At 42.4% G+C, this 26,816-nt stretch overlaps 1 protein-coding gene across 5 annotated transcripts in view; it reads left to right on the top strand.

The window, feature by feature from the left end:
- PTPRT (protein tyrosine phosphatase receptor type T) overlaps positions 1-26,816 on the top strand; it is an 820,910-nt gene that overhangs the window by 395,668 nt on the left and 398,426 nt on the right. For all 5 annotated transcript variants that reach the window (XM_050806436.1, XM_050806437.1, XM_050806434.1 and 2 more), the window contains exon 7: positions 23,897-24,193. In XM_050806436.1, the coding sequence (XP_050662393.1) occupies positions 23,897-24,193 (297 nt within the window). The remainder of the gene's footprint in view (positions 1-23,896; positions 24,194-26,816) is intronic.

The raw sequence follows: 26,816 nt of genomic DNA on the forward strand, positions 1-26,816 counted from the left end.
GCCGAAGCAGGGCGAGGCATTGCCTCACCTGGGAAGTGCAAGGGGGAATGGAATCCCTTTTCCTAGCCAGGGGAACTGAGACACACAACACCTGGAAAATCGGGTAACTCCCACCCCAATAATGCACTCTAAGCAAACAGGCACACCAGGAGATCATATCCCACACCTGGCCGGGAGGGTCCCACACCCACAGAGCCTCCCTCATTGCTAGCACAGCAGTCTGTGATCTACCGGCAAGGCAGCAGCGAGGCTGGGAGAGGGGCGCCCGCCATTGCTGAGGCTTAAGTAGGTAAACAAAGCCGCTGGGAAGCTCGAACTGGGTGGAGCTCACAGCAGCTCAAGGAAACCTGCCTGTCTCTGTAGACTCCACCTCTGGAGACAGGGCACAGTAAACAATAACAAACGCAGCAGAAAACTCTGCAGACGCAAAGGACTCTGTCTGACAGCTTTGAAGAGAGCAGTGGATCTCCCAACACGGAGGCTGAGATCTGAGAAGGGACAGACTCCTTGCTCAAGTGGGTCCCTGACCCCTGAGCAGCCTAACTAGGAGACATCCCCCACTAGGGGCAGTCTGACACCCCACACCTCACAGGGTGGAGTACACCCCTGAGAGGAAGCTTCCAAAGCAAGATTCAGACAGGTACACTCGCTGTTCAGAAATATTCTATCTTCTGCAGCCTCTGCTGCTGATACCCAGGCAAACAGGGTCTGGAGTGGACCTCAAGCAATCTCCAACAGACCTACAGCTGAGGGTCCTGACTGTTAGAAGGAAAACTATCAAACAGGAAGGACACCTACACCAAAACCCCATCAGTACATCACCATCATCAAAGACCAGAGGCAGATAAAACCACAAAGATGGGGAAAAAGCAGGGCAGAAAAGCTGGAAATTCAAAAAATAAGAGCGCATCTCCCCCGGCAAAGGAGCGCAGCTCATCGCCAGCAACGGATCAAAGCTGGACGGAAAATGACTTTGATGAGTTGAGAGAAGAAGGCTTCAGTCCATCAAATTTCTCAGAGCTAAAGGAGGAATTACGTACCCAGCGCAAAGAAACTAAAAATCTTGAAAAAAAAGTGGAAGAATTGATGGCTAGAGTAATTAATGCAGAGAGGGTCATAAACGAAATGAAAGAGATGAAAACCATGACACGAGAAATACGTGACAAATGCACAAGCTTCAGTAACCGACTCGATCAACTGGAAGAAAGAGTATCAGCGATTGAGGATCAAATGAATGAAATGAAGCGAGAAGAGAAACCAAAAGAAAAAAGAAGAAAAAGAAATGAACAAAGCCTGCAAGAAGTATGGGATTATGTAAAAAGACCAAATCTACGTCTGATTGGGGTGCCTGAAAGTGAGGGGGAAAATGGAACCAAGTTGGAAAACACTCTTCAGGATATCATCCAGGAGAACTTCCCCAACCTAGTAGGGCAGGCCAACATTCAAATCCAGGAAATACAGAGAACGCCACAAAGATACTCATCGAGAAGAGCAACTCCAAGACACATAATTGCAAGATTCACCAAAGTTGAAATGAAGGAAAAAATCTTAAGGGCAGCCAGAGAGAAAGGTCGGGTTACCCACAAAGGGAAGCCCATCAGACTAACAGCAGATCTCTCGGCAGAAACTCTACAAGCCAGAAGAGAGGGGGGGCCAATATTCAACATTCTTAAAGAAAAGAATTTTAAACCCAGAATTTCATATCCAGCCAAACTAAGTTTCATAAGTGAAGGAGAAATAAAATCCTTTACAGATAAGCAAATGCTTAGAGATTTTGTCACCACTAGGCCTGCCTTACAAGAGACCCTGAAGGAAGCACTCAACATGGAAAGGAACAACCAGTACCAGCCATTGCAAAAACATGCCAAAATGTAAAGACCATCGAGGCAAGGAAGAAACTGCATCAGCTAACGAGCAAAATAACCAGTTAATATCATAATGGCAGGATCAAGTTCACACATAACAATCTTAAGCTTAAATGTAAATGGACTAAATGCTCCAATTAAAAGACACAGACTGGCAAACTGGATAAAGAGTCAAGACCCATCAGTCTGCTGTATTCAGGAGACCCATCTCACACGCAGAGACATACATAGGCTCAAAATAAAGGGATGGAGGAAGATTTACCAAGCAAATGGAGAACAAAAAAAAGCGGGGGTTGCAATACTAGTCTCTGATAAAACAGACTTTAAACCATCAAAGATCAAAAGAGACAAAGAAGGCCATTACAAAATGGTAAAGGGATCAATTCAACAGGAAGAGCTAACTATCCTAAATATATATGCACCCAATACAGGAGCACCCAGATTCATCAAGCAAGTCCTTAGAGACTTACAAAGAGACTTAGACTCCCATACAATAATAATGGGAGACTTCAACACTCCACTGTCAACATTAGACAGATCAACGAGACAGAAAGTTAACAAGGATATCAAGGAATTGAACTCATCTCTGCAGCAAGCAGACCTAATAGACATCTATAGAACTCTCCACCCCAAATCAACAGAATATACATTCTTCTCAGCACCACATCGTACTTACTCCAAAATCGACCACGTAATTGGAAGTAAAGCACTCCTCAGCAAATGTACAAGAACAGAAATTATAACAAACTGTCTCTCAGACCACAGTGCAATCAAACTAGAACTCAGGACTAAGAAACTCAATCAAAACCGCTCAACTACATGGAAACTGAACAACCTGCTCCTGAATGACTACTGGGTACATAACGAAATGAAGGCAGAAATAAAGATGTTCTTTGAAACCAATGAGAACAAAGATACAACATACCAGAATCTCTGGGACACATTTAAAGCAGTGTGTAGAGGGAAATTTATAGCACTAAATGCCCACAAGAGAAAGCAGGAAAGATCTAAAATTGACAGTCTAACATCGCAATTAAAAGAACTAGAGAAGCAAGAGCAAACACATTCGAAAGCTAGCAGAAGGCAAGAAATAACTAAGATCAGAGCAGAACTGAAGGAGATAGAGACACAAAAAACCCTCCAAAAAATCAATGAATCCAGCAGTTGGTTTTTTGAAAAGATCAACAAAATTGACAGACCACTAGCAAGACTAATAAAGAAGAAAAGAGAGAAGAATCAAATCGACGCAATTAAAAATGATAAAGGGGATATCACCACCAACCCCACAGAAATACAAACTACCATCAGAGAATACTATAAACACCTCTACGCAAATAAACTGGAAAATCTAGAAGAAATGGATAATTTCCTGGACACTTACACTCTTCCAAGACTAAACCAGGAAGAAGTTGAATCCCTGAATAGACCAATAGCAGGCTCTGAAATTGAGGCAATAATTAATAGCCTACCAACCAAAAAAAGTCCAGGACCAGATGGATTCACAGCTGAATTCTACCAGAGGTACAAGGAGGAGTTGGTACCATTCCTTCTGAAACTATTCCAATCAATAGAAAAAGAGGGAATCCTCCCTAACTCATTTTATGAGGCCAACATCATCCTGATACCAAAGCCTGGCAGAGACACAACAAAAAAAGAGAATTTTAGACCAACATCCCTGATGAACATCGATGCAAAAATCCTCAATAAAGTACTGGCAAACCGGATTCAGCAACACATCAAAAAGCTTATCCACCATGATCAAGTGGGCTTCATCCCTGGGATGTAAGGCTGGTTCAACATTCGCAAATCAATAAACATAATCCAGCATATAAACAGAACCAAAGATAAGAACCACATGATTATCTCAATAGATGCAGAAAAGGCTTTTGACAAAATTCAACAGCCCTTCATGCTAAAAACGCTCAATAAATTCGGTATTGATGGAACATATCTCAAAATAATAAGAGCTATCTATGACAAACGCACAGCCAATATCATACTGAATGGGCAAAAACTGGAAAAATTCCCTTTGAAAACTGGCACAAGATAGGGATGCCCTCTCTCACCACTCCTATTCAACATAGTGTTGGAAGTTCTGGCTAGGGCAATTAGGCAAGAGAAAGAAATCAAGGGTATTCAGTTAGGAAAAGAAGAAGTCAAATTGTCCCTGTTTGCAGATGACATGATTGTATATTTAGAAAACCCCATTGTCTCAGCCCAAAATCTCCTTAAGCTGATAAGCAACTTCAGCAAAGTCTCAGGATACAAAATTAATGTGCAAAAATCACAAGCATTCTTATACACCAGTAACAGACAAACAGAGAGCCAAATCAGGAATGAACTGCCATTCACAATTGCTTCAAAGAGAATAAAATACCTAGGAATCCAACTTACAAGGGATGTAAAGGACCTCTTCAAGGAGAACTACAAACCACTGCTCAGTGAAATCAAAGAGGACACAAACAAATGGAAGAACATACCATGCTCATGGATAGGAAGAATCAATATCGTGAAAATGGCCATACTGCCCAAGGTAATTTATAGATTCAGTGCCATCCCCATCAAGCTACCAACGAGTTTCTTCACAGAATTGGAAAAAACTGCTTTAAAGTTCATATGGAACCAAAAAAGAGCCCGCATCTCCAAGACAATCCTAAGTCAAAAGAACAAAGCTGGAGGCATCACGCTACCTGACTTCAAACTATACTACAAGGCTACAGTAACCAAAACAGCATGGTACTGGTACCAAAACAGAGATATAGACCAATGGAACAGAACAGAGTCCTCAGAAATAATACCACACATCTACAGCCATCTGATCTTTGACAAACCTGAGAGAAACAAGAAATGGGGAAAGGATTCCCTATTTAATAAATGGTGCTGGGAAAATTGGCTAGCCGTAAGTAGAAAGCTGAAACTGGATCCTTTCCTTACTCCTTATATGAAAATTAATTCAAGATGGATTAGAGACTTAAATGTTAGACCTAATACCATAAAAATCCTAGAGGAAAACCTAGGTAGTACCATTCAGGACATAGGCATAGGCAAAGACTTCATGTCTAAAACACCAAAAGCAACAGCAGCAAAAGCCAAAATTGACAAATGGGATCTCATTAAACTAAAGAGCTTCTGCACAGCAAAAGAAACTACCATCAGAGTGAACAGGCAACCTACAGAATGGGAGAAAATTTTTGCAATCTACTCATCTGACAAAGGGCTAATATCCAGAACCTACAAAGAACTCAAACAAATTTACAAGAAAAAAACAAACAACCCCATCAAAAAGTGGGCAAAGGATATGAACAGACATTTCTCAAAAGAAGACATTCATACAGCCAACAGACACATGAAAAAATGCTCATCACCACTGGCCATCAGAGAAATGCAAATCAAAACCACAATGAGATACCATCTCACACCAGTTAGAATGGCGATCATTAAAAAGTCAGGAAACAACAGGTGCTGGAGAGAATGTGGAGAAATAGGAACACTTTTACACTGTTGGTGGGACTGTAAACTAGTTGAACCATTATGGAAAACAGTATGGCGATTCCTCAAGGATCTAGAACTAGATGTACCATATGACCCAGCCATCCCATTACTGGGTATATACCCAAAGGATTATAAATCATGCTGCTGTAAAGACACATGCACACGTATGTTTATTGCGGCACTATTCACAATAGCAAAGACTTGAAATCAACTCAAATGTCCATCAGTGACAGATTGGATTAAGAAAATGTGGCACATATACACCATGGAATACTATGCAGCCATCAAAAAGGATGAGTTTGTGTCCTTTGTAGGGACATGGATGCAGCTGGAAACCATCATTCTTAGCAAACTATCACAAGAACAGAAAACCAAACACCGCATGTTCTCACTCATAGGTGGGAACTGAACAATGAGATCACTCGGACTCAGGAAGGGGAACATCACACACCGGGCCCTATCATGGGGAGGGGGGAGGGGGGAGGGGGGAGGGATTGCATTGGGAGTTATACCTGGTGTAAATGACGAGTTGATGGGTGCAGCACACCAACAAGGCACAAGTATACATATGTAACAAACCTGCACGTTATGCACATGTACCCTACAACTTAAAGTATAATAATAAATAAATTTAAAAAATAAAAATAAAAAAAAAATCATATGATTATTTCAATCCTTGAGACAAGCACTTGATACATGAATGTCCATAGCAGATTTACTCATAATTACCCCAAACTGGAAACTACCTAAATGTCCTTAAATGAGTGAATAGGTGATAAGCATTTGATAAAGGTATTCACCAATTCATGATTATTTTTTAAACCCTTAGAAAATAAAGCGAAACTTTTGTTAGATTGCCAGCTTATAAGCCAAAATTCTACAGTAATTATTATACCTAATATAGAAAATGCAGGTGCATTCCTTTTTGGAGCAGGGAGAAGAGTGGAACCACCACTGCTATTTAACATAATGCTGGAGTTTCTGGCCCAAACTTTAAGGAAAGAAAAAGAAATAAGATATATGAGGATTGCAAAGAAATAAAACTTATTGTTTGTAGATGGTATGATATTCCTCTTAGAAAAATCAATGGCAATCAAAAATTGTGGTAAGTAATAAGAGAGTTCAACAAGGTTGCCAGATATAAGATTAACTTACAAAAATCAATAGCGTGTCTGTACACCAGCAATAATGAACTAGAAAATCTAATTTGAGACAATTGTAATACAAATGATCAAATATTTAGGATTTAAGTAGTCCAAGAATATATAAAATCTCAATGGAGAAAACTTTAAAACTAATAAGAGACTTAAAAGAAGACCTGAATAGATGGAGAAAAAGTCCATGGCCATGGATGGGAAGATATTACACAAATGAAAATCCTCCCTAAATTTGTCTATAAATTTAATTCAACATCAATAAAAATTTCTGTTAAATTTTAAGGAACTTGGTACACTTTCTCTAATAAGTGTGTATAGAGGGAAAAAAATCATAGTGGTCAACTTCGAGGAGGGATTAAAAAAACAGAAAATGTACCCTTCCATACATTAGTATATAAAATATACTATTAAAGCCGTAACTATAAAAATTGTAGTATTCATGCTGTAATAGGAAATGGATCAACAGAACAGAATGGAAAGCTCAAGAATCATTTCATGTATATCTGGAAACTTCATGTGCGATAGAGATGGATCTATAGATTAGCTGGACAGAATAGTAAGCAAATGGTTTTGAGGAAAATTTTTTTTTTTTTTTTTCTTTACTGTGCAGAGGAAAATAAAACTGAATACCGCCTTAATACCTACTACCAGAGTGTTGGACTCTGGAGACCTAAGATGTCAATGTGAAAGATAAAGCTATAAAGTTAGAAAAGAACATTGCAGAATGACTTTGTAGACTAGGGTTGGGCAAAGATTTCTTCAGAAAAAGTTGTGTCTTTCATAGGAAGAGAGGAAAGTCACAGCTGTGGCTCACCCACACAGCATTTAACAACAACAGATTTGATATGCATGTGTAGCAATGTGGCTGGACCTTAAAAGCATAATGATGAGTGAAGAAAGTAAGAAACACAGTGAGGCAACACAACACCATTTATCAAAATTTAAAAATGCATGCATAATGGGACGTGTTTTCTAAGAACACAAAATAAATATATTAGAATGGTTGCTCGTGGTAGGGGAGTGGGGAATGGGATAAAAGAAATAAACAAGTCAGGACAGGCTGGATATGCTCACGGGACAAATGACCTCAAAATCTGATGGCTTAACCCACAACAGAAATCTCTCTCTCGCTAGTGTGTTGTGATCACATAGGTCAACAGGGAATAGTGAAATGGGCCAATCTCACATGGGCTTTAAAACAACCCTAAAAGTGACAGGTGATATCTTCTCATTTATCACTGGACAAGGAAAGTCCCGTGGCTATACCTAACTTCACAGGAAAGTACAACCTGACCATGTGCCTGGAACAAGAGGGACGTGGAATATTTGAGAACAGATTTTATGTCTACCATTAGGGAGACATTTTTAAAAAGTAGCAAACCCTAAGTTTAAAAACTTGCTTGATTTTATTTGTTTTTCAAATTTCTTTCTCTCTTTTTTTTTTTTTTTTTTTTGAGACAGTGTTTTGCTCTTGTTGCCCAGGCTGGAGAGCAATGACACCATCTCAGCTCACTGCAACCTCCACCTCCCAGGTTCAAGGAATTCTCCTGCCTCAGCCTCCAGAGTAGCTGGGATTACAGGCATGCGCCACCACGTCTGGCTAATTTTGCATTTTTAGTAGAGATGAGACTTTTCTATGTTGGTAAGGCTGGTCTCGAACTCCCGACCTCAGGTGATCTGCCCACCTCGGCCTCCCAAAGTACTGGGATTACAGGCATGAGCCACCACGCCCGGCACTTGGTTGATTTTATTACACCAAAAATAAAGGACTCTTATCTATTCAAGATTATCATGAACAACAACAACAAAATGCTAGAATATACAAAGAATTCTACAAATGAGTAGATGATTGTGCAAAGGATTTGAACAAGGAATTTATAAAGATAAAAATCCAAAAGGCTGATAAATATAGGAAGAAATTCTCAAACTCCTTAGTACTGAAACAATATAAATTAAAATAGTAATGGGGAAAAATATGTAGTGCCCATCAGATAGCTGACAAATTGGATAATACCAAGGGTGGATGAATGTGGGTTCACAAGTACCTTTACATACAGCTAAAAGTTTTGGAGCTGCTGTTCTGACAGCAATCTGACAGTACTTTGTCAAATTAAATTTATACATAGCCTATATGTCAGTATTTCTGCCCCTAGGAATATAGACCACAAAGGAATTCACACAGATCTAGAAGGAGACACCTGAGAAGGTCTACTACTGCATGATTTCTGGTAGTGATGAGTGAGAAGCAAACGGTGTCTGTCAGTGGAGAGCAGATGGATAAATTATGGAGAGAACAAACCCCAGAACCCCATATAATGGTTGAAAATCATGAACTAAGGGCTCACAGCAGCCTAGGTGGATGTCAAAAGTGTAGTGCTGAGTGACAAAAAGGTAAACGAGCTAGAACACATTCCAGTTTACATAATTAAAAATACGTGCATACTAAACAATTACATGTATTTTACAAGAACTCATTCAGGCAAAAGACCGTGTATAAAACATAATGGGTCTACGGAGGGAAGGCAGTGAAAGTGAAGAGTGTGGATAAACATACAGAAATAAGCAGAGCAATCTTTGAGGTTTGCGTTAGTTTCGTCTTGCCGCTGGAACAATTCACCATAAGTGTGGTAGTTAAAACAACACTGATGTATTGCTCTGGAGCTCAGAAGTCTGAGATAGGTCTGCGGGGCTGTGTTCCTTCGGTCGGCTCTGGGGGAGAATCTATTTCTTGCCTTTTCCAGCTTCTGGAGGCCACTTCTATGCCTTGCCTTGCTGTTCTTTCTCCATCCTTGAAGCTGTCAGCCTAACATCATTTCTCCTCTCTGCCCTCTTGCCTCCCTCTTATAAGGACCCTTATGAGTACACAGGGCCCACCCAGATAATCCAGGATCATCTCCCCAGTTCAAGATCCTTAATCACATTCACCGTGTTCTTTTTGCCATGTAAGATAACAGATTCCCAGGTTCTGAGTATTAGGATGTGAACCTCTTTGGGGGCTGATATTTTTGCCTACTGTAGAGTTTTGATTTGGGACAGAGGATATCAGGGGGTGTGGAGGGATGTGGTCTGAGCCAGCATTTGGGAGGAAAGGACAGGAATAACTCACCTGACCAGTTTGGCTGGGAATGTCATATTGGCTGGTAATGTCATATTAAGATTGACAAAGACTGCAAATGGCAGGGTGGCTTCTTCAGGTCTCTCTATTAGACTTCTGCCCTTCTCTCCAAGAGACACATTCTATAATAGTTAAAATGAACATAGAGCAGGAAACTGCCTATATCTTACGGCTTTAGCGGAATCTTCTGGCTCTCCACACACCTGACTCAAAGTCTTTCCTCCCTCAGGGGACCAAGCCTATACTATGTGAAGGAGTATTGGCTGGTCATGTTAACCAAAACATACACATCTGTTGATCTGATAATTTATCTTTCAGTAAATATTCACTTACCTCTGCTACTCCCACCCTTTCTAACTGTGGGACGAGTGGCTCCATTGATGTTGGGCTTGCCTGTGTAACTTGCTCTGTCAATATGGTATTAGCAAGCTTAACATGAGGGAGGCCTTAAGAGCTCCTACATGGGTTGGCGTGGCTCTGGTGCATTCATCATGGAAAGAACTTCCTCTGAGGGGCTACCGCTCCTTCAACCTGGTTTGTAAAATAAACATACATCAGGCAGACCTGGGCACACCTCATAGCCTGGAGCCATGCACAGCTGGTCCACACCAGGAGATTATACAAGCAGATGTATGAGCTTAAGAATAAATGCCTGTTGCTGTAAACCGGTGGCTTTGGGGGTGATTTGCTATACAGCACTATGGTGACAATATCCCACTAACAATGCATGCATATAATGTTATTTAAACCCTACAAGAAATGTAGTAGGTATGTATAATTATAAAACCAGGGTTCAGGAAGGGTAAAAGTATTTTTTCAATGTCACACAGTTCATAAATAAGTTTTGATGGGCAAGAGAGAGAAAATATGAAAACATCAAGTATCTGAGCAAGACTATTTGCAGATGGAGGAAGATGGAAAGTGGAAAAGGCATCAAGGCTTATGACACTTAAGGAGAGCTCATATTTTGCAGAGGCCATCCTTAGAAGGCTAAGTCAAAGCTGAAACTCAAGGAGGAAGAGTAGTGATCATTTCTGAGATTCTGATATGAAGAATTATCATTTGGTGGCTTATGTAAAAGCCTATGCTAGGATTGTGTCTCACAATGTCATGGCCAAGCATCAGCCCCTATTAGAGGGGTCAGTCAGGAAACAGAACATGTGCATTTTAACCCCTCATCTTTTCTGAGAGGTGCTTAATAAGGTCAGCAGGTACGTCACAAATGAGTGAGGCAGTCAGTCAGATAATGTGTCTTCTAGCTACTGTTCTACTGTGATCCCTGTTCTACTGGGTTCCCTTCTTATTTGCCACAAATTAACAGATAGACAGCTTTGTTTTGTCAATTGCGTTTTTCATTGCCTAGGTAAGTCTCAAATGAGATTCGATAGAAAATAAGACTTCCTCAACTGACAGTGGTTTTCATTTGAAAATGTTCCTTCAGTTTAATGACACTCTTGTACATTTCAAAGAGTAAAGCTTTGGACATCATAAAAAAGCTTGGTAGGCGTTTTTGGGGCTGCTGACACAGCAGGGCTTTTCAAGGTCCAGCAGTCCTGAGTAGTGTCTGTAGATTAATGTGATTCCTTGGGAGATCAAGAATGTCCTGGGATGGGGGAGTTGTCAGCTATGAGCAGCCTCAGCTTTGAAAAGCCCTGGATCTGAATATGAAAAGCCAAATTCTCCAACTGGAAAAAAGGTAGTGCTTCTAGAAGAGAGGCCATCAGAGTCCAATTAGGAAATAATACTTTTGTTTGTTTTTACATAGTCTAGAAACAATTTGATTTACACATGGCTTCTTAGGCAGTGATGGCAAATTAGCTACGCTGAGAGTTTTCTAATTTCAGTGCCCTGTTGTTCACAGCCAGGACAAGTAAAGTATTCAGAATGTTTAATACCTCACCCGGGCCCAGTGCTAGGTGGCTTTTGACCATCAGTAATGTTTCGGGTTTTATTCTTTCTCCAGCTTTTCTTCTTTTCTTTTTTTTTCTTTAAATGAATAAGGCAACTTGCCATGAATCAAGTGGGAACTGAAATGAAACCAACCCAGATGTTATGGGTTTGACTTCTCCTTTTCTTCCCCCCAAATCTTTTTTCCTTTCTCTGCAGACCGAAACCATGTAATTTCAAAATTGCTTCTCTTTTCCCAACCCGATTTTCCCTAGGGCAAAAGTAATTTTTAAACATTCCAAAGTCTCTATCTTCAGGCTGCATCTTTGGCCTGTGTCCATTTAATTCTTGCCAGTATTTGAGCACCTGAGCAGTTGACATGGCCGTAGACACACAGCTGACACCCTGCTCCCTGGCTCAGCCACAGTCCAGGGGACTGCATCTGGATGGGGCAGAGAGGGAGGATCAAGGTCTGAGACAGAGCTGGGAAGCAGAATGTGGCAGCTAGGACATCACATTTGTGGGCATGAGGAGCCCGGGCTGTGTGGAATACTGGGAGACAAAGATGGGAACGTGGAATATTGAGGAAGTTTAGGCAGTGGGGTCCTGCATCAGTCAAGGTCTGTTTTGGAGATAAATCATGACACTTAGACAGAATTGCCTATATAGAATTGTTAACTATCCTGGTTTTCAACCTGTGCTGAGACAGTGTAAGACACCATTATTAACTCACAAGAGCACCAGTAGTACCAGTATCGTGGAAAACATGGCATCATCTGTCAGACACGCTACAAACGACTACTTGAAGGGGCCAACAGTTTCAACATGAGATTGGGCTACTTTCCTTCTGATGTCATATCTTGGCAAAACTGGGCTTCTGGCAATTGCCATGATGAAATGCAAGTTGTGTGCCAAAATCAACATGGAACAGGCAACGAAAGTGGCAGTGTCTGTCTAATCTGAATCCTCAGTTTGAGAAATTGTGTAATGCTCAACAGATACATGCATCCTATTAGGAAGTAATTGTAGTTAAGAAAGACAAAAAAATAACTTTATTTTGATTTGTGTGTACCGTATTCTCAAACCACTTCTTATTTGTTAGGATGCAAATACTTATTAAATTGTTTGGAACAACTAATACATGAAACTGTTGGGTATTTTTTATTTTTTTATTTTTGGCTTAGGATCTGTAGGGGGGGGGGGGAGACAAAACAATTACCAAAACACCAAGGGCACTGTGAACCTCTGGTTAACTGTATATAAAGAATTGCCTAGAAAATGGAAAACATTAAAAGAGAACATGAAAACATTAGACTAAGGTGGCAACTGTGGGAAGCAGCTACTGCCAGGGTTGAAAAGAACAAAAAGAGGCTGGTGCTGGTGTCTCTGAGGTGATGCAATGAGGCTGGCTCTGCAAGTGTTGGGGAAACTGCAAGCTACGTCCAAACACTGTGACAGAATGAACAGGCTACCTGGATACCTGATGCTGGTCTCCGCATCCTCCAGCCCCGCAGGCTTCCTCTATCGCCCCCTATGGGCAGATACTAGCATGCGGCCAGAGAGTAGAGCACATGTGTTTTGTGCCATCCTAGCCTTAGCACCGTAAAGCAAGATACAGAGGGATGTTTGGAGCCAAAGACAGTGGCTGAGTAACTGGCTGAAGGCCGTTGGGCTGCAGTTTTTGTGCTTGCTGTGGGCCCGAGGGCCATGACTCCGGTCAATAGGCTGCTTTGTGAATCTGGGTTATATCTGACTCTGGGTTCCCCCTCCGTACTCCAAACTGACTGGAGGACCTATGGGATAAGGCTGTTGGACTAGCCCTGATTGGACCCAATTTTACATTCATCTGAGTGGGATGGGATGGGACACATACCCAACTGGGTGAGAGAAGCTTTTGAGCGATGGCTTTCTTGGAAGAACTGATGTTTAAAGGAAGGGCTAAAGAATGAGTGGAGGCTGGACATGATGGCTCACACCTGTAATCCCAGTACTTTGGGAGGCCAAGGCGGGTAGATCAGTTGAGTTCAGGAGTTCGAGACCAGCCTGGCCAATGTGGTGAAACCCCGTCTCTACTAAAAATACAAAAATTAGCCGAGCGTGGTGGCATGCCTGTAATCCCAGATATTTGGGAGGCAGAGGCAGGCGAATTGCTTGAACCTGGGAAGTGGAGGTTGCAGTGAGCCAAGATCACGCCACTGCACTCCAGCCTGGGTGACAGAGCGAGACTGTCTCAAAAACAAAAAAGAATGAGTGGAAACTGGGTGAGAAGTGAGAATAGGGAGGGAAGAGTGACACCTTTCAGTCCAAATGTCACCTCTTCAGTCATCTTCCCTGACTACCATATGTAGCTTGCCATTTTTATGCAATTGATCCCTTATGTTTCCTTCAAAACACTTTTTATTTGCATTATCATCATATTATAGCATCTGTATTTCCTTCAAAAACTTGCAATTTGGTTAGCTCATATGTTTGGCTGCCATGATGGTTGTTTTAGTCTGTTTTTCTCCACAGATTTAGCTGAAAGGAGGCAGGAATTATGTCTATTTTTGTTAACACTATGTCCCCCAAAACTAGCTCGCCACCCTATAGATGCTCAAAAAATATTTCGAGCTAAGCCATGGGAAACAAAAGTAAAAACTTTAGGGTAAATGAAGAAGAAAGATCAGGAAAGATCAAAGAGCTGATGCCAAGGCCTCAAATCAAAGAAGTAAAATTGTAGACATAAGTCTTTCTCAACCTTCCAGTCTCTCTTCCCTGCTTGATTTTTCTCCACAGCACTTACTATTGTCTGATGTGTTACATACTTTTCTGATTTATCTAATATATTATTTAATCTCCTACCCCTACTAGAATATACACACCATAAGGGCAGAGAGTGTTTTCGCCTGTTTGGTTAACTCCTACATCCAGTAGAGTTCTTAGCACACGGTAGAAACTCAAAATACAAAACAAATGACTCCGTCCAGTGCTTTACTTTTGGCAAAGAACACTCTTATCATACTGTTAAAACTGCCCTAGTTGTTATCCTCATTTTCTTCTTAGGGATGGTAGGAGGACCAATGTGTAACACCCAGACTGGCCTAGCACATCACTGTATAGGGTGTGCATGTGTGGGGATTCCTGCTCTTGTGGACTGTCCACTCAAGCATGGCAATCTCCATGGCCATTAGCCTCCTTGTTCTTGTCTCTCAGACTTTAAATGTGCTGCCTCCTTTATCTGGGCCTTAACCTTCCCACTCCCTTTTCCCCCTCTCTCGTCCCCTCCTATACACACCCTTCCCCTTTACCTGGTTAAATCCTATCCATCCTTTGCCCAAGACTCCTTTTTCAGGAAAGAATTATTGGCATCTAGACTAAATGTTACATTGTTGGTAATTTATCTCAAATATTTAAGCTTACACAGTGGGGTGTGATGGGTAAATTGTATTGGTCAAGCTATATATATATATACACACACACACATATATATACATATATATACACATACACACATATATGTGTGTGTATATATATATATAGTTTTTTCTTTTAGAGACACGGTCTTGCTCTGTCTCCCAGGCTGAGGCAGGAGGACCACTTGAGGCCAGGATTTCAAGACCAGCTTGAGCAGCTGGTGAGAGGCTTGTCTCTAAAAAAAAAAAAAAAATTAAATTAAATTAACCAGATGTGGTGAGTGCACACCTATTTTCCCAGCTATGCTGATGCCATATCTTGATCAACACCCTCCATTTTGCTAATTAGCAAACTAAATATTAGAAATTGATTGCTGTAATTGAAATCAAGAACCTGTGGACTAGCATAATAAATGTTACAAGTAAATTCTAATTGGTGAAATGAAAACCAAAATGGTTTTAAAATACTCTCCAGAAGTACATAATAAAGAATAATCCTGTAAGACCTCTAGTCTTCGACCTTAGGGATGGTGTCAAAACCTTGATTCCTAAACAGTACTGTGTTAGCTATGAGATTAGGAGGATTACTGGCTGCCTAAGTGACAATCATAGTCATTTATTTTACCTCCATAACAAGAGTAAGCGTGCTATAGCCTAAGGTTCTAGCTTTTTGTAAATAAACATTTATTGAAACTCAGCCACACACCTATTTTGTGTACGTGTTGTCTATGGCTACTTTTGCACTATAATAGCAAAGATGGAAAGATGCAACAGAGACTGTCTAATCTGCAAAGGTGCAAAACCTTAAATATTCACTGGCCCTTTAAAAAAAAAAAAAAAAAAAAAGCTCTCTAACTTCTGCCTTAGAGTATTGTTGTACTTGCCTCGAATGAACCTTTCATGAAAAATAGTAACTAATTCATCTATTGCTGGGACTTCATGAACTTTATGAAATAGATTGTTTGAGCTGTTTTGTGCCCATTTGCTAATAAATGCTTGTATAATGTGTCCATCTGTGTAGTAGAATTTGGCCTGAGGCTTGCTTTTATTATCATCTGATAATGCAGTTGTTGGGGAATCGTTAACCCTCACTCACCTTAAATTTCTTTGATGGCTTTGGTTTCTATGAAAAAGAATGTCAGGGTTGTACATGAGTCATCATCAAATTGGCTTAGATGAGTTTCAATGCTATACTGTGTCTATTGTCCAGAAGCCCAATACTTTCCCTGCAAAAGACTCATCAAGCTTCATTATATCATCCTTCAAGGTTATTGCATCCCCCTAGCATGAGTTTCACAAAGGCAAGAAAGTGTCCCATTCAACTACAACCCTAATGCCTGGCCCATCTCAGAGGTTCAGGATATATATGTAGAATGGAAGGAGTAGATACAGCAATAACTGCAAGGGCATTAATGGAAGCTTTCTAACACTAAACTATAGTTGGTTAAAAGAATGAGTCCAGTAGTCATCTAGACTCACAACCAGGTCAGAGATCCACAGAAACCTCCACAACCCCTGTTTGTCTCAGTGGCTGTTCTGTCTCACCTCCCACTCTGAGTTTGAGGGAATGCAACTGTGTCTAGTACCATCCAAGACTCTGGAATATATTGTCTTCTTAATTCACCTCATAGCCCTAAGAGTCAAGGAGTATCATCTATGTTTCCTACATGAGAAAAATAAGGCACAGACACAGGTAGGGTAAATGATGTGCTTAGGTTCAGGTGATCACAGAACCAATGTTATTTTCCCCATGTCATGATGCCTCCATGCTCAGTGAGTAGTTTTCAATTAAGAAATGAGACAATGAACATGTGAATGGATTACCTTCTCTGTGGCGTTGCTATAGGAGGGTAGCAACCGAGTTGCCTTCTTGCAAGGTGACATGCTCCAGCTTCAGGTGATTCTAGTCATCAACACAGGTAGGATCTAGTGCTTCTATATTGTGGAATTACCAGCATCTCCAAATGAAGCTCCTGGATTCCTATCCTTGCTTACATTTATAAGATATCTATGGTAATACAGGCTGAATATCCCTTATCTGAAATGATTGGAACCAGAAATGTTTCAGATTTTGGAAGATTTGCGTTATACTTACCAGTTGAACATCCCTAATATTGAAAATCTGAAATTTGAAGTATTCCCATGAGCATTTCCTTTGAGCATCATGCTGGCACTCAAAAAGTTTCAGATTTTGGAATATTTCAGATTTCAGATTTTTGGATTGGGAATAGTGAACCAGTATTCAACAAATTCTCGTCCACCAAACATCTACAATAAATTAGAAGAGGTGGTGGAAAATAAGCAAGAGAGTGGGTTTGGATAATGCGGGAAAGAAGATGGATTTTATTTTTGTTCCCCTTACCTTTTTATTCCCTTCGCATATCATTTCCATGCAGAAAGTGCAAATTAATGGTCACATTGAACTATCTGTCAACGTATTTCTGCTCTTGCAGTATCAAATTATGTTGGCAATAATGTTTCCAGCTGCCTAGGACTCCATTGCAATTTAATTTGAAAAGAACTCAAATTGCATCTCCAAATGGATAAAAAATTAATTTTGCATACAAGCTATACACCTCCACATTTTCAGCCCCATGCCCCAAATTATCTCAATTTAGGTTCAACTTTGAACAGTACATATGCTCCAGCCAACTCCACATGCAAAGATGAATACATAGCAAATTCATGAATTGAAAATCTGTTTTGTTGCTTGTTTTTTAATAAGATGTTCTGCCTTGATTAAAGTCATTAGAAGATTCTACAGCTATTGCCTTTGACAGCAGGGATGGAGGCTGAGTCCATACAGAGAAAAAAAAGGAGCCAATTCTGACTTAACCACATGATTACCCTTAACAGATGGGTTGTAAAGAGATCCTGACTGAACCCTCTGCTTATTGCTTTTCCCCTGCCCTGTATTAGCACCTAAATGTGGGTGGTTTGGTCTTCAGCCATCACTACTTTCTAGATTTATTCATTTATGTACTTATTCATTCATTTATTCAGCAGCTATACATTGTAGTTATAAAATGAGGAGATCTAGGGGCTCACAGTTGGGCAGTGGAGGTGAACATAAACCAAACATATAAACAATAACCCTGAAGCCTGATAAGAGCTATGGGAGACATATGATAGCATGTTAAGGAAAAAAGGTCATTGAGGCATTAATTATGAGCAAGGGAGACTGTTAGAGAAAGTCACAAGTGAAGGGTGGCATTGGAGCTGGGCCTTGAAAATACTGAATGAGGATTTGTTGGTGGCATCCCAAGCAGAGGAAATAGCTGGGCAAAAGCGTGGAGGTGTGAAGGTATTTGTAATCCCTTGCTTTGCTTTAAGAATATGGGATTTGTGAAGTGAGAAGTGGAAAATGACTCAGGGGCATTTGGGGGCAGGAAGGTACCTGTTGCAGGGTGGGCTCAGGTATTAGGATGAAAATGTACTTCAGGATGGATGTGGTGCTTTAGTAAGAGCTGATGTAGAAAGAGGAGCAGGGTTCAGAGGTGAGGAGCACCACCCTGCCTTCCTGAGGCAGCAGTAAGAATGGAGAAGCTTCTGAAAACCTGAGTGGGTCAGTCACACATGCATACACACAAGCCTGTCCCTAACAGGTGCATAATCACAGGATCTGGGGTAAGAATAAAATTGTCAGCACGTGGTCCCTTCCCCCTTCTCCTTTCACCCAACCACATCTGTTCCCCATAAGGGCCCCATGTATGGTTGTGCACAGCAACCTCAGTCCTCAGGTGCAAGTTCTGTCCACTTTCCCCAGACAGCCATCCTTTGGCCATCCTTGGACCAAGGGCCACTCACAGGAAGGACAGACCAAGGGAAGAGACCCTGAAATTGAGTGTAGGGCCTCTGGGCAGGGAATTCTAGGGTATCATATATGTGGAGCCTGGACCAGAAGGGAGAGGACAGAACCAGGTCCTTTGGCCAGCCCATTGATCCCCTGATCCCTTGCTCTGAGAAGAGGGTGCAGTCTGAAGTGGGCCAAAGTGGCTCTCTAAAGTACAGGGCATAGGACAAGGCCACTGTTGTCTAGTCTAAGAGCATACAGAAAGTGCACCCAGAGGTAGAGCCACTTTGATTTTCTATCAGAAGATGGTTTTCCAGCTTCCCAGACAAGCCACACTCTCTTCCCATTGTTTGCCATCTTCTTGGCCTGTGGGCTGTTACTCAAGAAGGTCATACGGACAGAGCTTTATCTGGAGGCAGAAACCATAGGCTGTAGGCTTGGCTGTATTTACACGGGGGATGTAAATTCAACAAACCAATCTCCACTGCACACACAAGGCTTTCTCAGCAATTTCCAACTTGTTTGCACCAACCTGAATGTAAACCCCATGTTCTCCATGCTGCAGGCAATTACCCAGCAGAAGCTGGGTTTGGCAGATGAGGTTTAGAGGGGTCAGACTGAAAGCATGAATGCTTCCATCACACTCTAAAAACTAGTTTCCATTGAATAGGATTTCAGGATATTCTCTTGCTTAAATGCAAAAAAAAAAAAAAAAAAAAAAAAAAAAAAAAAAAAAAAAATTACCCTTAAATATCCAAGTGCTAAGGGTAGCACCTAACTCAGTGTTGCTACTTAATAGCCACTGTCTTTCCCTTTCCTGAATGGGAGTTCTCAGATTTACAAAATGCTTTCACCTGCAGGTACCCAATCTCTAGGTTCACCAGAGTCCTTCTCGCCTTTGGAATACAAACTGAGATTTCCCTGAATCTCTGAATTTTCATAGCTAGTAGAACCCCCAAAATCATCTCCCAAGATTTCAGTAACACACATCAGCAAATTTTCCAAGGTTCCTTTGCCTCTGGTCGCTGTGTTCCCATGTGGCATCTTATTAGGCCCAAGGCATACAGACCTCAGTCCCTTCTAGAACCCATAGGAGATCCAGGCACAACAATCATCTTTGTTGTATTTTGAGGGCCTCGCTGGAGATCTAAAAGTCACTTGAGGAGTGATCCTATTGGGCTTCACCCAATGTTCTGCCATTTTTTCACCCTCACACCTCTCTTATTCTATCCGAGCCCCCAGTGGGTTTATTTTTCTCTTCCACTGGAATCTCAGCATAAGTGATGCTGAGGCCCCAAGGATGCGGCTTCTACCCCACACAAGCTTCCAAAGGCATTTCTCCAAGAAAGGCAATTCTCTCTAAGAGGAGTACCTACTGTTAGGCAAAGGAAATGTTCTCTCTCTTTACAGTTCATCTTTTGCTCCTTAACAACCTTCTGAGACTAGTGTAATAATTTCCACTTTATAGATGAGGAGATGGAGGCTCAGCAATGACATGCCCTTGTCCAAGGTCACCCAGATAGTGAGTGCCAGAGTCTGGCTTCAAGCCACAATCTAATCGGCACCACTGTACTTGGGGCCCACTGTGACAGTCAGAGGATGGTTTTCAAGAGGATTGCTCAAGAGGGAACAAGTGGCTTTTCCTGTATCCCAACTTTCCCAGTCTGGAAGAGTCTCTTCGCTGTGTGGCAAGATCACAATATCCTTGTCTTCTTTAAAAAGATGCTCCTGTTTACTCCTGTAAGAGAAGCAGAAATGTGTGTATGTACATACCTCCAGAGGTGAGCTCCAGGGAGAATGGAGACCGGGGATCAAAAGGCCAGTGGTCAGCTTTGCACTAAATGTGTTTGCGTCACTGCACCACCCTCTCCCGCAGGTCCTAGGTTCCTGAGACCCAAGTCATTTTTGCCTTATACTATTTTGGCTTTCTCACAATATTCTCTTCAAATCTCCCCGGACTTCTGATGCAGGCGACATGCCTCATGTTCATGTTCTTTCCCTGGTCTCAGTCTCCAGTGGCGTCAAGGTGCTGAGAAAACACAGGTTTTCGACTCTGGCAGACCTCAGATCTTATCTGTGCCTCTCACTCTGTAGCTTTAGGCCAATCATTTTGCCTCAAAGAGCTCTGGTTTCCTCTGGGACACAGCTAGTGATGCCTTCCTCCCAGGTAGTGAGATTTCCAAAATAGAGAGTGCAAATGATAACTTACAGAGATTTTTACTTTGCACACTACATGTGGGGTCAGGCAGACAAGTTCAAAACCCCACTTTGTCACCTGCTGGCCCTGCTACTCTGTACAAATTCCTGCACACTTCTGGACCTCTATTCATCTGTAATGTGGGGTGGGCCATCCTTCCTCCTCGGGTCATAAGATGGTTCAGAAGATAGAGCCCAGCACTTGTGGCTACGGCTCCGTCGATGGTGTTTTGTTTTTATAGTTTTGTTTGTGGGTTAAGGCCATAATGACGATCTCAAAAATTATATTTAACATGGGATGTGGTACATTTTAAGATATTCAATAAAATGTGATCTTAATCTTGGGTTTAAATGGGTCTTAAGTGTTCCTCTTCTCCCTGCCTCAGGAGGGAGGTGAGAGCACCTTGCGGGTGAGTGTTGTATTGGGGCTTGGCATCAGTTTGGAGAGCAAACCCAGGGGAGGAGTTTGCTCTGAAGAGGCCCTGAACAGGGGCAGTGGCTCCCTGCCAGGAGAGTTCTGGCACCTGGACAAGTAGACAGGCCCCAGCTAGGCAAGGCTGGTGGGGATGCTTGGGGCTTCCCAGGCAAGCCGTTTCTTGCTCTCTCTGTGCCTGTACATCTGCTCTCATTGCAGTCTGTACAACTGTGAAGTGTTTAGCTAGCAGCCGCAACCCCACCCAGTCATAATCCCCAACTACGGGGACCACACTTCACCTTCCGTTCCACAGTAGGCCCTGAGCAACAGCTTGTTCAATGTCACATTCTCAGAGTCACCCATTTGATTTTGGGATGCTGGCTCTGCTTTGCATAAAGGATCTGTGAGCATGAGTAATTGGGCTGTAAGAGTGACCATTAATTCCTCAGTTGATCAGGGGCCAGGGCTGCCCACTATCCTCAACACCCTCACTCCTGCAGCCATGTGGGCACCTCTGTGCTGGCTCACCAGGTTCCCTGACATTCCTGTGGACTATGTTCCTTGGTAAGACTCTGACACAAGTTACAGGACATTTTCCCCAAAGGGACAGATCAACTAGACTCTGACACAAGTTACAGGACATTTTCCCCAAAGGGACAGATCAACTAGACTCTGACACAAGTTACAGGACATTTTCCCCATAGGGACAGATCAACTAGACTCTGACACAAGTTACAGGACATTTTCCCCATAGGGACAGATCAACTAGACTCTGACACAAATTACAGGACATTTTCCCCATAGGGACAGATCAACTAGCACCAATAGCACCTCCTCTTTCTTATTGCTGCATTGGTGCAGAGGTAGCCTTACCCCTCAATGCTCTGAGGGGATTGGAGCAATGATGGAACCCTACTCCATCATTTTGCATAAGGGTGCTCCCAGCACTGCCACTCACAAGGCATTCAAGGTAGACACAGCATACAGAACACTATTATTATTACTATTACATATATATTATTACTATTACTGCAAAATGAACAACACACCCCGGTTATCATACGTAGAGTGCTTATTAAGTTTGAATTCTAACTGCTTTACAAACATCTCATCGAATTTCCCCTTCCCCCTGCAATGAGGTTAGCTACTATTATTATCATCGTTTTACAAATGAAATAAAAAGTGGACCCAAAGAGGATACATAACTGGGCAAAGTCCTTTAGGGATGAGAAGAGGTACTGATTTAATCTCTAGCCTGTGCCTCACTCCTCCCAGATAAGAAAGTCTGACGCAAGAATTTCTGGGGTATCTATCACATGAGAAGTCATGTTTCTACCATAACAAATGCCTGAGCCAGGAGCCAGGCATGGTGGATGATGCCTGCAATCCCATCACTTTGGGAAGCCAAGGCAGGATGATCGATTGAGCCCAGGAGTTTGAGACCAGCCTGGGCAACATAGAGAGACCCCATATCTGAAAAGATAAAAATAAAAAAATTAGCCAAGCATGCTGTAGGCCCACCTATGTGTGAGGCTGAGGCTAGAGGATCATGATTGCTTGAGCCTAGGAGTTTGAGGCTGGGATGAGCTCTGATCATGCCACTGCACGCCAGCCTAGGAGACAGAGTCAGACTCCCATCTCAAAGAAACAAAACAAGCCACTTCAAAAAACAAATGCCTAAACCTCAACATAAAATGAGCTTTACATGTGAGAGTTTTGAAAAACATCTTGTTTGTTATAACCTGTTTTATATAAGAAAAAAAATCTAATGTGCGTAAAGTATAAACAGAATATTTCTAATAAAATTAGACATGGACAATGTTATGTATGGTGATCTGAGACCAAGATCAATAGTAAGTGTGGAGTGGGAGACAGCATTAGGGTGAGAAGGCATGCTCAGATTTGCTTTTACAATGATGTTCCCAGAGGGGCCACTTAGGAAGAAAGTAGAGAGGAGACAAAGACGGGTGGAAGACTGTTGTAGGAGGTTAGGAAATGATGAACTGTGTTGTCAAGGAAAGGAGAGGAAATCCCAAAGCAGAGTTAATGGGTCACGATGACTGCATGGATAAACTGGGTGTTGCGGGTTGAGGCTGTGACTCAGTTTCCAGCTTGTGCATCTGGATGTTGTTGGCTGAAGAGGAGAGGCTGACCTCCAAGGGAACAGGCTGTGGCTGAATTCAGTATAAGGAGGCAGGTTGGCTCTCAGCAGCCGTCTAAATAAGCATGTCCCAGAAGCGGAGAGTGTACTGTTTGTGGTACCAAGAAGGTTTTCAATGGCATTCTGATGCACCCTTAAGAATTTAACAATTTCACATTTATTTTTGTGGTTAACATTTATTGATGACATTTTCCTTTTATATATTTATACTTTCTATTAGCTGCATGTATTTTAAGACAAGGGAGATTGATTTAAAGAAAAAAGTTCTCTAAATTATATTGCATGTGTCAAAAATCATGATGGCAGTGATTGAATGGTGGAGATATGTTTAGAAAAGCTGTGTTCCCTGTTTTAGCAGAACATGCACCCCAGCTTCCCGATGGTCTCTTCAGAGCCCTTGTTTCTTGCCTGCATGTCTTGCAGATCCGGTGCATGGCCCACAGAACGTGGAAATCGTAGACATCCGAGCCCGGCAGCTGACCCTGCAGTGGGAGCCCTTCGGCTACGCGGTGACCCGCTGCCATAGCTACAACCTCACCGTGCAGTACCAGTACGTGTTCAACCAGCAGCAGTACGAGGCCGAGGAGGTCATCCAGACCTCCTCCCACTACACCCTGCGAGGCCTGCGCCCCTTCATGACCATTCGCCTGCGACTCCTGCTGTCTAACCCCGAGGGCCGAATGGAGAGCGAGGAGCTAGTGGTGCAGACTGAGGAAGACGGTGAGCAAGGGAGGAAAGCTTACATGGGAATGGGGATATTGAATCTGTTCACAAGGCTGTGGCAGTCAGTTATGAGGCTTTTATTTTTCCTACATTTTTAATTCCCTCACACATACTTTTCTTTTCCAAGGTCTTCAGTGAAGGACTATGTAAACGGCATTGCACACCTCCAGGGCGTGCTTTTCCCATCACAGTGACAGCTCTGCCATAGACATGCACTCAGCTTTGGCCCTTTTGTACCCCCATCCCTCTTCTTGCTTTATACCAGTGTATGAGACCATTCTTACATTGCTATAAAGAAATACCTGCGGCCAGGTGTGGTGGCTCATGCGTGTAATCCCAGCACTTTGGGAGGCCGGAGCGGGTGGATTGCCTGAGCTCAGGAGTTTGAGACCAGCCTGGGTAACATGGTGAAACCCCGTCTCTACTAAAATACAAAACAATTAGCCAGGCATGGCAGCATGTGCCTGTAATCCCAGCTACGCAGGAGGCTGATGCCGGAGAATTGCTTGAACCCAGGAGGCAGAGGTTGCAGTGAGCCAAGATTGTACCACTGCACTCCAGCCTGGGCAACAGAGTGAGATTCTTTCTCTACAAGAAAAACAAACAAACAAATAAAAAAAAAAAAAAAACCACCTGAGACTGGGTAATTTATAATGAAAGGAGGTTTAATTGGCTCACAGTTCTGCAGGCTGTTCAGAAAGCATAGCACTGACATAGCTTGGCTTCTGGGGAGGCTGAGGAGCGTTTACTCATGGTGGAAGGCGAAGTAGGAGCAGGCACACCACGTGGCCAAAGCAGGCGCAAGAGAGAGATTGGTGGTACGGTGCCACACACTCAACCAGATCTCTGGGGAATTCACTCACTGGCATGAAGACAGCACCAACCCATGAGGGATCCACTTCCATGATCCAGTCACACCTCCAGCATTGAAGATTACATTCAACGTGAGATTTGGGAGGGCACAGATACCCAAACTGTATCAACCACCTTCTCTGTCCAAGGTTTGACTGCACTGGTGCCTCCAGAAAGAGAAAACATGTATCACGTTGTTTAAACATGTTGAATTTGGAAGTCAGACAATGCTGAATTATGTCAGAATTAAAAACAGAAAATACATATAAAAAGCTTAGCATACACATTGGATGCACCCAGGACTGAATATTCACCTGGCTGGATGACAGTCATCTCAAACTCAAGGTATCTGAAAATGAACTTATCTCCAATTCGATACTGACTTTCCCTGTGTTCCTCAACTCAATGAACTGCACCTAGTAACTCAAGATAGAGACCTGAAAGTCAGCCTGGGAGCCTCCATGTTTCCCTCCCCAACCCATCCCACCTCCATACCCCACAAGTTTCTAATGGGTGTGCTTCCTGCAGTTTATCTTCCTCATGACTTGAGACTCCAAGAACCCAGAGCCACTACTGCTAAAACACAGAACTTTTCCTGCCTCTCTGTCCTTACCCATGCCATTTCTCTTGCTTGGAATGACCTCTCCTCCATGTTTGCAAGGAAACCTCTATTGACCTTTCAAGTCTGCTCAGATGTTACTTCCTCCAGGAAGCTTTCCTTGATTGCCACAGATTGACTTGGATGTTTCTTCCCAGGTTCACTGCAGTTACCTTAGTGATAGCATAGAATTTGCCAGTTCCAGGACTTACCTAAGAAACACTTCCCCATGACCATATTTCAGTTTCCCCTCCAGCCAGCCCAGGCTGCCCCTTGCCTTGTGGGATGGCTTTAGATAGTTCCCGAGAATCAGACTCAGATGAAGATTCGTGTGCAAGTGACTGATTAAGAAAGTTTTCCCAGGGCAGACTGGGAGGGGAGTGAGGGAAGTGGGATAAGGAAGGGGAGAAAGTCAAGGTGCAACTTTTGGCCAAGTCCAGCAAAAACTGGCTGCAACCTGAGCCTTCGGGGAACTGTTCAGGGTGGGCCATGCATCACAGGTGTCCTAAGTTAGGCAAGGAAGCTGTCAGCCAACAGTTAGGGTCTGGGATGGGGAGGAGAGATTCAGAGGTAAAATTTTAGTAACTTGTCTTTCTGCACATGCAGGTAAAGAATAGAGGCTCACAAAAATGGTATACAGAGATCTGAAAGGTCTAGCCAGAGCACTGGCATTGTCAGTTGCATAAAGAAAATACCCAACTTGACTCAGATTAGCCTTAGAACTTGAAGACAGCACCTCTGCTGTGGCAATTCTGTTTAGTACTTGTTTTCTTTTTTTCATTTACTTTTTTTTCTTTCTTTGTGTGTTCCTGGGATCCAGTAGGATCTAGTACTCTTGCTTCATGTAAGCAAGTTCTAAATACCTCAGAGTTATGACCCTGAGTAGAACCCAGATTCACATTCTCAGCTGCAAAATCTCATGAGAAGATAAGGGAAATAGTGCCAGCCTCTTCTTACCTTGCCCCTAATTCTCACTTCCACCATGTCCCATCCTAGAGCTGGAAGTTTTACACAGTCTACTTTCATGATCCATCCCTCCAGTTCATCCTCATAGCCATCCTCTTTGCAGACCCCACACACTGGACTTTGGGGTCATCCTTGGAGTAGACTGTATAAAACTTCAAGTTCTAGAAAGATTTCCCTAGACCTGACTTCATTGTTTCAGAAATG

Source organism: Macaca thibetana, chromosome 10, assembly GCF_024542745.1.
Source record: "Macaca thibetana thibetana isolate TM-01 chromosome 10, ASM2454274v1, whole genome shotgun sequence".
Taxonomy (NCBI): Eukaryota; Metazoa; Chordata; class Mammalia; order Primates; family Cercopithecidae; genus Macaca; species Macaca thibetana.